General features: G+C 42.7%; 3 protein-coding genes across 3 annotated transcripts in view; 2 read left to right on the top strand and 1 right to left on the bottom strand.

Moving 5' to 3' along the window:
* The window catches only part of LOC116401329 (potassium voltage-gated channel subfamily S member 2), a 9,137-nt gene extending 6,758 nt beyond the window's left edge, over nt 1-2,379 (top strand). Inside the window, exons 9-10 of the mRNA XM_031879680.1 lie at nt 344-436; nt 1,748-2,379. Of these exons, the coding sequence (XP_031735540.1) occupies nt 344-436; nt 1,748-2,152 (498 nt within the window). The 3' untranslated portion in view covers nt 2,153-2,379. The remainder of the gene's footprint in view (nt 1-343; nt 437-1,747) is intronic.
* A 2,616-nt stretch (nt 2,380-4,995) lies between these two features.
* On the top strand, nt 4,996-6,760 carry LOC116401331 (uncharacterized protein K02A2.6-like). The gene is made up of 2 exons (XM_031879682.1): nt 4,996-6,268; nt 6,309-6,760. Exons 1-2 carry the CDS (start codon nt 5,149-5,151, stop codon nt 6,374-6,376), a joined length of 1,188 nt encoding a protein of 395 aa, XP_031735542.1. The 5' UTR covers nt 4,996-5,148; the 3' UTR covers nt 6,377-6,760.
* A 2,544-nt stretch (nt 6,761-9,304) lies between these two features.
* Nucleotides 9,305-11,920, bottom strand: part of LOC116401330 (serine/threonine-protein kinase 3/4-like) — a 3,626-nt gene continuing 1,010 nt past the window's right edge. The window contains exon 2 of the mRNA XM_031879681.1: nt 9,305-10,190. Coding sequence (XP_031735541.1) covers nt 10,032-10,190 — 159 coding nt within the window. The 3' untranslated portion in view covers nt 9,305-10,031. The remainder of the gene's footprint in view (nt 10,191-11,920) is intronic.

Below are 11,920 nucleotides of genomic sequence, written 5' to 3'. Positions count from 1 at the left end.
AGTAAACATAGTAAAGTACGAGTAAACATAGTAAAGTACTGGTAAACATAGTAAAGTACTGGTAAACATAGTAAAGTATTGGTAAACATAGTAAAGTACTAGTAAACATAGTAAAGTACTAGTAAACATAGTAAAGTATTAGTAAACATAGTAAAGTACAAGTAAACATAGTAAAGTACTAGTAAAGTACTTCATCCGTCATCCTTAATGTTCCAAGTCTAAATATTACTACAACAGACATTTAGGCAAAAATATTATTCATGTGATGTCACAACAGTAAACATGTTGATGGTTCCGTTACATTATTAATAATAATAATAATAATCTCTTCATGGTTCTGCAGCACAGCTACAGGGAGGTCGGGATTCTTCTTCTCTATCTCGGCGTCGGAGTTTCCGTCTTCTCTGGAATCGCGTACACGGCCGAATACGAAGAGGTAACGTTTCATCTGTAAAAAACACGAGTACATTAATATTAAGTAATAATACTCAAGTAAAGTACAAGTACCTATAGTGTATTTAATATTTTGAACAGTAGAAAGTAAAACATGTAAATCTGTTGTTGCCACAACATCATTTTTTGTTTGTAACCATAATTTACAAAGAGAATTGAGTTTTTAATTAATATTATTTTAAGGTCAACAAATGAATATAATTGATATAATTACTAATAATACTAATAATAGTAATAATAAATTCTCTGTCTGTCTGTCCTCTGTCTGTCTGTCTCACTGTCTGCCTGTCCTCTGTCTGTCTGTCCGTCCTCTGTCTGCCTGTTCTCTGTCTGTCTGTCTGTCCTCTGTCTGTCTGTCTGTCTGTCTGTCTGTCTGTCCTCTGTCTGTCTCACTGTCTGCCTGTCTGTCTGTCTGTCCTCTGTCTGTCTGTCTCACTGTCTGCCTGTCCTCTGTCTGTCTGTCCGTCCTCTGTCTGCCTGTTCTCTGTCTGTCTGTCTGTCTGTCTGTCCTCTGTCTGTCTGCCCTCTGTCTGTCTGTCTGTCTGCCCTCTGTCTGTCTGTCTGTCTGTCTGTCTGTCGTCTGTCTGTCTGTCTGTCTGTCTGTCCTCTGTCCTCTGTCTGTCTGCCTGTCCTCTGTCTGTCTGTCTGTCTGTCCTCTGTCCTCTGTCTGTCTGTCTGTCCTCTGTCTGTCTGTCCTCTGTCTGTCTGTCTGTCTGTCTGTCCTCTGTCTGTCGTCTCTCTGTCTGTCTGTCTGTCCTCTGTCCGTCCTCTGTCCGTCCTCTGTCCGTCCTCTGTCTGTCCTCTGTCTGTCTGTCCGTCTGTCTGTCTGTCCTCTGTCTGTCTGTCTGTCTGTCTGTCCTCTGTCTGTCTGTCCTCTGTCTCACTGTCTGTCTGTCCTCTGTCTCACTGTCTGTCTGTCTTCTGTCTCACTGTCTGTCTGTCTGTCTGTCTGTCCTCTGTCTGTCTGTCCTCTGTCTGTCTGTCTGTCCGTCCTCTGTCTGTCCTCTGTCTGTCCTCTGTCTGTCCTCTGTCTGTCCTCTGTCCGTCCTCTGTCTGTCGTCTCTCTGTCTGTCTGTCTGTCTGTCCTCTGTCTGTCTGTCTGTCTGTCCTCTGTGCTCTGTCTGTCCTCTGTCCCTCTGTCTGTCGTCTCTCTGTCTCACTGTCTGTCTGTCTGTCTGTCCTCTGTCCGTCCTCTGTCTGTCCTCTGTCCGTCTGTCTGTTGTCTCTCTGTCTATCCTCTGTCTGTCCTCTGTCTGTCTCTGTCCGTCTCTCTCTCTGTCTGTCCGTCCTCCAGGGCGTTGGTCTGGACACCATCCCGGCCTGCTGGTGGTGGGGGACGGTCAGCATGACCACAGTCGGCTACGGGGACGTGGTGCCCGTCACGGTGGCCGGGAAGCTGGCAGCCAGCGGCTGCATTCTGGGCGGAACTCTGGTGGTGGCGCTGCCCATCACCATCATCTTCAACAAGTTCTCCCACTTCTACCGGAGACAGAAAGCTCTGGAGGCGTCGGTGAGGAACAACCACCGCAGGAAGATGAGGATGAGCTGCGACAACGTGCCCGAGGAGGACGAGACGGACGACATGGAAGACGACATCGACTACGAGGACGACGGAGGTGTGATCAACTACAGCTACGTGGAACATCCGTCCTACTCGTCCGTCCTGAGGAGGAAGGAGCTGCTGGAGCTTCACATTTAAACTCATTTAAAGTCATATCTGACATAACGGAGGAGGAACTGTGGATTATTAATAACTGAAGAATTGATCAGATGCTTCCAGAAGAGAGAGTCGGAGGTTCTGACATCACTTCCTGTTTGTCTTTTTCTGTGGACGTCGGTTTGTCTCTGGATGGTCGTTTGTCCACGTTGTCCTCCGTTAAAATAAATGTGTGAGCGATGAAAAGTGAACTGAACAGGAAGTGAAATCTTATGCATGAAATAAAAAAGTATGATGAATAAACTGTGAAAAGTACTTTTACTTTAGAGAAATAGAGAGAAGAGATGTTTAAGATGCTAACACCACGACAATGCTAATAACAAAGTACATCTACTCAATAGTTCAGTACTGTTTTCAGGTACTTGTACTTTACTTGAGTATTTACATTTTCTGCAAATATACTTTTCTTTCTCCACAAGATTAATAATAATAATAATAAAGTTACTTTGCAGATTCAGATTAATAGAAAACGAAGAAATGAGCTCCACCTTTACAAATAAGAAGTGATGTTAAAGCATCGATGAGTAAAACACAATAATATAATATATTCTGCTATGATATGTTATATGTAATATGCAGGACTTGTACTTGTACCTGAGTATTTTAAGGCTGTAGTATTACTACTTTACTTCAGTAAAGGATCGGAGTACTTCTGTGGTCGGTCAAAGAAATTAGAAAATACAGAAACTCACCAACGTACAAACAAAAACACATTTAAGACTTTAAGATGTTTCACATGACGGATGTTCATGTTTCCTTCTTCACTGAGACCGTTAAACATGAAGTTGTTCTGCTCCGCCATATTAACGGCCAACCCAAAACTCATAGGGTACTTCTTGTAATGTAATGGTACTATTATATCGACATGCAGAGCGGAGTGATCAGGTGTGTGCATTTGCAGATGTGAAAAATGAAAATATCCGCGACAGGTTAGTCATAGGATATTAGATAAAGACCTATCAGAGAAGCTACAGCTAATGCTAGACGTGACGCTCGATAAAGCGGTAGAGCTAGTGCGGCAGTCTGAGCAAGTAAAGGGGCATATTAGCCAGCAGGGAGCTAATGCTAACTGTTCTGAATTGAGGGAAGTAGCTTACAAGCAGCGTGCGCAATACAATGAAAAACAGAGAAACGGACGCTGGCATACAAAAGAGGCTCGAGCGAAACAAGGTGATAAGGGACACAAATGTTCTAGATGTGGCAGAGTGCATGCTAAAGAAGACAATTGTGCCGCACGTGATGCAGAATGCCACGAGTGTAAGAAGCTAGGACATTTTGCAGCAGTATGCCGTTCCCGCCTGATCAACGAGGTCACGGCACCCTACAAGGGGGGAGACGGGAGAGACGTTCAGTTCCTGGGGGAAATTACAGATGTGGACGACTCAAACAAAGCATGGACGGTAAAACTGCCGGTGCAAGATATTAAAATAGAATTTAAAATCGACACAGGGGCAGATTTAAGTGTCATTTGAGAAAAGACTTTTAACCTCCTGACAAATAAGCCATGACTGAAAACTGGTGTAACCAAATTAGGCAGCCCAGGAGGTAGAGTGAACTGCAAGGGTTACTTCACAGCTACTACTGAGTGGAAAAAGCAAACATTCAGGTTTAAAGTAAATGTGATAAAGGGGCCACATGGCAGCAACCTGCTGAGCCGTAATGTAGCTATTGCTATGGGCCTAGTTAAGCGATAGAAGAGATCAAAAGCACAGAGTATTTGAGTGAGGCCAGCCCAGCAGACATAGGCAGACTGAAGATAAAGCCAATCAAAATCAGACTGCAGTAGGATGCTGTACCCTACAGTGTTACTACGGCAAGGCGCGTGTCAGTGCCTATGCTCCCTAAAGTAAAAAAAGAACTGGACTGCATGGTAGCTAGTGGGGTGATAGAGCCAATCAAGGAGCCCACGGAGTGGTGTGCTCCGATGGTTGCTGTACCCAAGAAGAACAAAGAGCAGCCAAGGATTTACGTTGATCTAAAACGCCTGAATAAATCAGTAAAGAGGGAGAAGTTTATTATGCCCACAATAGATGACATCCTACCTAAACTCGCAGGTGCAAAAGTGTTTTCCCTTTTGGACGCAGCAAGTGGTTTCTGGCAGATACCACTAGACAGAGTGCCAAACCCACTACCTTCATAACTCCCTTTGGAAGGTATTTCTTTAATAGACTGCCATTTGGAATCACAAGTGCACCAGAAATCTTTCAACGTGAAATGACTGAGCTCTTGCAAGATCAAGAAGGCCTGGCGGTTTACATGGATGACATCCTTATTTATTCAGACTCGGAAGAAGTCCATGAAGTGAGACTCCAAAAGACTCTGGACACACTGGAGAAAGCTGGTTTAAAGCTAAACCACGACAAATGTCTCCTGCGTCAGCGAAGACTCAACTACCTTGGACACTGCATCGATGAGCATGGCATTCGGCCAGATGAGGTTAAGGTCAAGGCCGTCACTCAGCTTGAGCCACCAAACAATGTCACTGATCTGAGAAGGATCCTGGGGATGATACACTACTTAGGCAGGTACCTGCCAAACCTGTCTGACGTCACCAAACCCCTCAACGACCTACTCAAAAACGACGTGACATGGGCACGGAGTGCAGTGCAGGAGGAGGCCTTTGAGAAGGTAAAACAACTCATCACAGAGTCACCTGTACTAGCATTCTACGATGTGAGTAAGCCTACCATTATCAGTGCAGATGCTAGTAGTTATGGCTTAGGTGGAGTCCTGCTACAGAAACATGAACAGTTGAAACAGTAGCGTTTTGTTCCAGAACACTCACTGATGCTGAGCAACGCTACGCGCAAATTGAAAGGGAGTGTCTTGCTGCAGTGTGGACCTGTGAGAAGTTTTCCAGGTACCTCTATGGACTAGACTCCTTTACTCTACAGAGTGATCACAAGCCACTTATTCCCTTGATCAACTGTAAAGATATCGACTCAGTGTCTATCAGGTGTCAGAGACTTTTACTGCGTATGATGCGTTACAACCCTACAGCGGTGTATGTGCCGGGGAAACAACTTATCGTAGCAGATACACTGTCTAGACATCCCCAGGCTACTGTCACACAGGAAATCGCGGAGCTGACCAGTGAAATCGAAGCCTATGAGAAAGCAATCCACGAGTCATGGCCCATTTCACCCACCAAGCTCGACATGGTCAAACAACAGACCCTACAGGACGCAGAACTGCAGATGGTTCAACACTGCGTGATGTCGGGATGGCCCAAATATGCTGTTAAAGTGCCTAACAAGGTAAAAGACTACTACACTTCCAGACATCACCTCACGGTTTCAGAAGGACTGGTGTTGTATAATGATAGAATAGTAGTACCACGGATGATGAGGTCTGAGATATTACAGCGCATACATGATGGACATCAAGGCATAGTGAAGTGCCGGGAGCGGGCTAGGTGTAGTGTGTGGTGGCCTGGAGTAAGCAAGCACATCCAGGACGCTGTCAGCACATGTAAGGACTGTCAGGAGTCCAAGCCGACCCAGAAAAGAGAACCTCTGATCACTACCCCGCTACCCAGTCGCCCATGGGAAAGAGTAGCAGCCGACATATGTGAGCTGAACAAACAGAACTTCTTGGTAGTTGTAGACTATTTTTCACGATATATAGAAATAGCCTACCTCAACGACATGTCAGGTGAAACCACGAGAGCTAAGCTGAAGAACATCTTTGCTAGATGGGGGTGCCCAAATGAACTTGTCACAGACAATGGCCCCCAATTGTCAGGCAGAGCTTTCGTGCAGTTCTCTAAGGAGTATGATTTCAGACATATCACCTCCAGTCCTCACTACCCTCAAGCAAATGGTGAGGCAGAGAGAGCTGTGCAGACAGCCAAGCAGATCCTGAAACAAACTGACCCTTTCTTAGCCCTCTTGGTCTACAGAGCGACCCCGCTTCAAGCCACAGGCGTGAGCCCAGCTCAGCTCATGCTTGGCAGACAAATCCGTACTACAGTTCCTACACTGGAGGCAAATCTACAACCTGGATGGCCAGACCTCCACAAAGTGAGACAGAACGATGAGAGGATGAAACAGAGCTACAGGCGAGCCTACAATGACAAGAATAACGTCAGAACTCTACCAGACCTTCAGCCTGGAACCAACGTTGCTGTGAAGCTGGATGATGAGAGAGGCTGGACAAAGTCTGCTTCGGTCATTAAGCAAAGTGACACACCGAGGTCATACCTAGTCCAGACGGATAAAGGAGTACTGCGCAGGAACCGTCGCCATCTGAGACCTCTCCAAAGCCCTACAGAGACTTTCAGGAGGGAGGGGACGGATGTATAGTGAACAATGGAGAGTGAAGTTCACCTGGTTCTGATGCAGACACACCTCCTGTTACATCTCAAGATACTATGACACAGACTGCAACACGCACAACCTCCAGCGGCAGAATTGTAAAACCACCAGACCGATACGGAGAGTATGTTAAGTAGTTAGGACATAGTCTGCATCAAGTGGCAGAATAATCCACTGCAGCTATGTTGGTGGCTGGTAGTCCACCCAGATCACAATAGTTCAGGATTGGTTTATGTTAAATGACTGTTTCATTAATACAAAATAAAACTGTTAAGTGCCACAAGAAGTTTAAATCCTGAAGAGATTTTGAAAGTAAATGTATGTTGTTATGATACTGTGTTACTTAATAGAGCATTCGTTCTGAGTTTTACAATGAAGAGTTAGACGTACAGAAGATGTTGACAGACGACATTATGCCTTTTTGCAGCATGTCTTAAATGACTCAAAGAAAGGGTGATTTAATGTAATGGTACTACTTTATCGACATGCAGAGCGGAGTGAGCGGAGAGGAAATGTATTTTAAGAGACATGCGACGTCTGTTTCTGATGACGGTGCTGATGATCACAGCTGATCAGCTGTCAGTCGGCTTTAACAGCTGGAGAGACTTTTGATAAGTTAGTGTCTGTTCACATGATCACTGCACTTAATAACTAACTAATAATACTAATAACTAATAAAGACACAGTGATCACCACTGTACTTAATAATGGTAACTGATAATTAGTGCTGGGCAACCATTACAATTTGAAATCGCAATTAATCTCATTGTTATGCGCAAAGTTCAACAATTAATTCAAAAGTAGTGTATTGCGCACTTTTATTTTGAAAGTACTGCTATATGAACAAAGGGTCAATAACATTTGGTGTGGAAACACTTTAAACACTAGAGAGGGTTGTCCGCTAGCCGCAAGGTCACCGGTTCAATCCTCGGCTGCAACGTGATCCGTGTCATAGTGTCCCTGAGCAAGACACTGAACCTCTAACTGCTCCCCGGGCGCCTGCATGGGCAGCCCACTGCTCCCTATATACAGGGATGGGTCAAATGCAGAGAAAGATTTCCCTACTGTGGGATTAATAAAGGAATGTTTCTTCTTCTTATTATACATAGTACAAACAAAAACACTTTAAAAACTCTAAAAAAATAATTTAAATGAATCATTTCTTTTTTGCTTTTCTTAGTATTTAGGTCAGACACACAACGCTGATTACCGTAATGTGTGGTATTTGTTATAAATGTACATTGGTACATAGAGGGTGATAAGAAGCTGTACATGGGACTTAGGACCCAGGGGAATGTAGGTGAAGGAAACAGGAAGGGACGCCACGCAAACAGCTGTTCACCACTGGCTGCCCGGTTCTTGTGTTAAAAATTTCCGCTTAATAATAAAAAAAAAACTGCGTTAACGCACGATAAAATACTTGTCGGCATTAATTAATGAACGTGTCAACTTGCCCAGCACTAATTATATATATATATATATATATATATAGTGTATTATTACTACTCTTAAGTACAGGATGTGAATACTTTTGAAGTGGCAGCATAAAAAAACTAAATGCAGATTTTCATCAATTAAATCCATAAAACTCACAGAAAATTAATTCAATTAAAAAACAAACATTTTTTACTGTAAAAGTATAAAAACAAACAAGCGATTTAAATTTCCTCAGTTTTTTATTTATTTCTTTATTCAACAAACAGAAACCAAATACCAGCGATCTGAAACAAACAGACTTCACTGAATTCTTTAAGGCAAAATATAAACTTCAGAAACAGGAAGTGTGCAAATAAAAGACGAGTCAGCAGAAAAACTTTTCTCTTTATCTGAATAACGAAGAAGCAAAAATGTTCTTTTCTTTGTTTCCAGACGTCAGTTTTATGTGGAAGTCAATGACGGTTTGAATGTTTTATGGTCAATATTACGTGAACAGATTTAAAACATCTGGAAAAAGACATTTGAGCTGCTGAAGACGAATAAATGAATCTATGTTTCAGCAGGATTTAGACATTTGAACTGATTCACTCATTAAACTAAAGAAGAAGTAACTAAAACACAAAGTAATCCAGATGTGTTCCGTGTTTTCACTGATGTTTTAATAATTGTTCTCTTCGTACGGAACAAAGAACACAGAAACACTAACGGTGTGAAAAGGCGGATTTAAAATAACAACAGTTTCATTTCCAGTGATTACGACTTTCATTTCACTGCCAGAACCAAACATGCATCATATTTCATAACAATCAAGCTGCATTATTTTGTAATATTTTCCCTTTTGAAATCCTCTCGTCTGAGATCAAAGTTCAGAAACCGACAGTAAAAAAGCTTTTTGTTTTGTTTGTAACAACCAAGAAAACATGAAAAATGAAATTGTGCTCATGAGTTTCAACAGCATCTTGACTTATTGACTCGATAACTACTAAATATTTAATATAACTTAATGAAAAGCCTCGTTTTGTAATCAGAATATACAAATACAGCCGGATGTGCTCGTATATTTACAGAAAGAGTCTTTAACGATCTACGATGACTCAGCACGTTTCTATTTTTACACCCTGAACACTTTCATGACCTGAGAAGTTTAACTTCTGAACCTACGTAGAAAAATAAACCTGTTTCTGTGCTGATGGAGAGGAATGAAGCTTCAGACTGCAGCAGCTTCAGACTGCAGCAGCTTCAGACTGCAGCAGCTTCAACTGCAGCAGCTTCAGACTGCAGCAGCTTCAACTGCAGCAGCTTCAGACTGCAGCAGCTTCAACTGCAGCAGCTTCAGACTGCAGCAGCTTCAGACTGCAGCAGCTTCAGACTGCAGCAGCTTCAACTGCAGCAGCTTCAACTGCAGCAGCTTCAACTGCAGCAGCTTCAGACTGCAGCATCCTGACTCTTTTTTTGGAGAGTAATCTCATTCAAACTAATAAATCCACTTTGTTGAATTGATGCCATAAATCTGACAACTCAGTTCTTTTGTTTTTTAGTTTACTAAAGAGTAAAAATAGACGCTGGACTCTGAAATAAAGAAATAAAATGAAGAACACTGCAGGTTAAACACTGTCAGGAAATCTGGTCCAACAGTTATTTTGTTGAGCAGAAAATAAAAACATGATTTATGAAAAACCATAGAAACATGTACCGAATAAAGACATTTAGTTTTCATAATCAAGTTTAAAGTTGAGAGAGAATCATCTCCTTCTAGCCGTTCATCGTGATAGAAAACACCAGTTTGGTTTCTTCGTTTTTATCATTCGGGCAAAAGAGGCTGTGGATCTGAGTCCAGAGATGAAACACTGAGTCCAGAGATGAGAGGAAACACCTCAGTAAAGACCGTCAGCAGGTAGAAAGATATCGTACCACGAGATTAAGAGAAACCAGTTGGATTTGATGAACCATCGCTGTGTTTTAAACAGAAAGTGTAACAAAGAGAAAGAAGCTTGAGTCCAGATGAGCTGCTGATGGATTTAGAATCAAACGGTTCTGAGGAAGTTCTTCAGCGGTCTGACCTTCAGAAGTTCTTCTCACGTTCTCTAAAACGTCTCGCAGAAGAAACATCAGATGTTCTGCTGCCGGCGTTTTTTGGCCTCGATGGCGTCCAGGATGGGCTGCCTCTTGGTCTGGTAGCGCTGCCGGATCTCCTCGATCTCCTGCTCCATCTGAGGGTCCAGAGAGGCCAGACGCAGTCGCAGCTCCTCCACCGACCACGAGTTCACCTGCAAACATCAGCAGCTTCATCTCACCTGCTTCAACATCACACTCAATCAATTGAGTTGATCAACTCCATTATCTAGATCTCTAGAACACAACATTCCTTATTTCCAGCTTCTCAAGTGTGAGATTTTGTTTTTACAGATGGTCAAACAAAAACAAGCATTTTGAAATTGTAAAAAGAACATTTATAGAGCAAATAATCCACAGATTACAGAGAAGATGGATGAAACATATTTGAAATGCTGCATTGGGTTTATAAGTTGAATTGGTTCACGTCACTCGATAATCTTTCATCATCTATTGTTTTAAAAAGGTCAAGAATCAACGGCTCAGACACCAATGTATATTTGAATATCTATAGCTGAGGATGAAGACCATGTCATGTGATGGAAAGCTTGGTCCTTGTTTAGTCAACTGCTCCCTACCAACCACCATCTTCCTCTTATCCTGTAACCAATATGTATGTATCATACTCTATAAGATATTATTGTACTAGTACACTATATACATGTGTCCTCTCACTGGTGGAACCCGCCCCCCCCCTCCATGTTGCTTCAGTCCTCCACAGATCATTAACGGACACTTTGGAAAATCTTTACCCCAAACTACAAATAGCCTGAAGCCTGCCAGCGATGATCAAGGTGTTTGATAAGTGCATCTATTCTCTCTGCTGACATTCATTCAACCTGGAGGGCTCCCCCCCCCCCCAGCTTCTACCAGCAGCACTTCAGGTATTTATTACCCAGAAATCAATGCAGCTAAAATAACACTGGTGTCCAGCGGAGCGACAACCGTGAAGAGAGGAAAGAGAAAGATCCACAACTGGAGGAGAACCAGAGCCTGCAGATGTGTTTAGACGTGGAGAACACATTTATAGTATATATTATATATTGTATATATATATATATACACAGTATATACACACAGGAGTGGTGGGCCGTCAGGGCCTTCAAAGCCTTCTCTGCTGGCCTAAACAGAATCACAAAGTTATATCTATTTTATAATTTAATAATGTTTCTTAAATACACTACATGTATTATAATTTATAAAGATATTTTCCCCATTATCTTATGTTCTCATTGCACAGCTCCTGTCTTCCTCAGTTGCTCTGCTTCCAGTGCAGCTTGTTTTAAGTAGAGCTTTTATCCAATCAGATCTCACCTCTGTGTCTCTAGGTAAGAACAGAGGCAGAGGCCTGCAGACTCACAAGTGCAACTAGGATCTCCTTGAGATGTGTTCGGAGGAGACAGGAAGGATGGAGAGAAGGAGTCAGGAGACAAGAAGACCAACAAGGGAAGAATAATGATAGACAGAATGGAACAGCTGAAGCAGGTTGTTCTCCGTCTTCTTCTCATGAATAATAGACGGTAGAGCTTCTTCCCTCCACATGTTCTAAGCTGCACTAGAACAACAGTGAACTGGCTCAAGCACACAGATACAAACTAAATATAAACGTCAAACACATCTTCATACCAGGGACTTTCTACACACATGACCTTCACATGTGAGGAAGAGATGGATACAGATTTAAATCAGACAACAAGACACGACTTTAGATCATGACATGGAAGTCAAATACAGAAATAGAGTGGACAGATCTAAAATTAAACCTCAGCACGAAGCCGCTCAACGTGTTTGAGATCTCAGAAGAAACTCCTTTTTATCCTCACGTTTCTACCGGAGCATCTCTCTCTCTCTCTCTCTCTCTCTCTCTCTCTCTCTCTCTCTCTCT

The sequence above is a fragment of the Anarrhichthys ocellatus genome, unplaced genomic scaffold, assembly GCF_004355925.1.
Source record: "Anarrhichthys ocellatus isolate YVR2014 unplaced genomic scaffold, GSC_Weel_1.0 scaffold347, whole genome shotgun sequence".
NCBI lineage: Eukaryota > Metazoa > Chordata > Actinopteri > Perciformes > Anarhichadidae > Anarrhichthys > Anarrhichthys ocellatus.
This window is presented reverse-complemented; position numbering and strand designations above follow the sequence as displayed.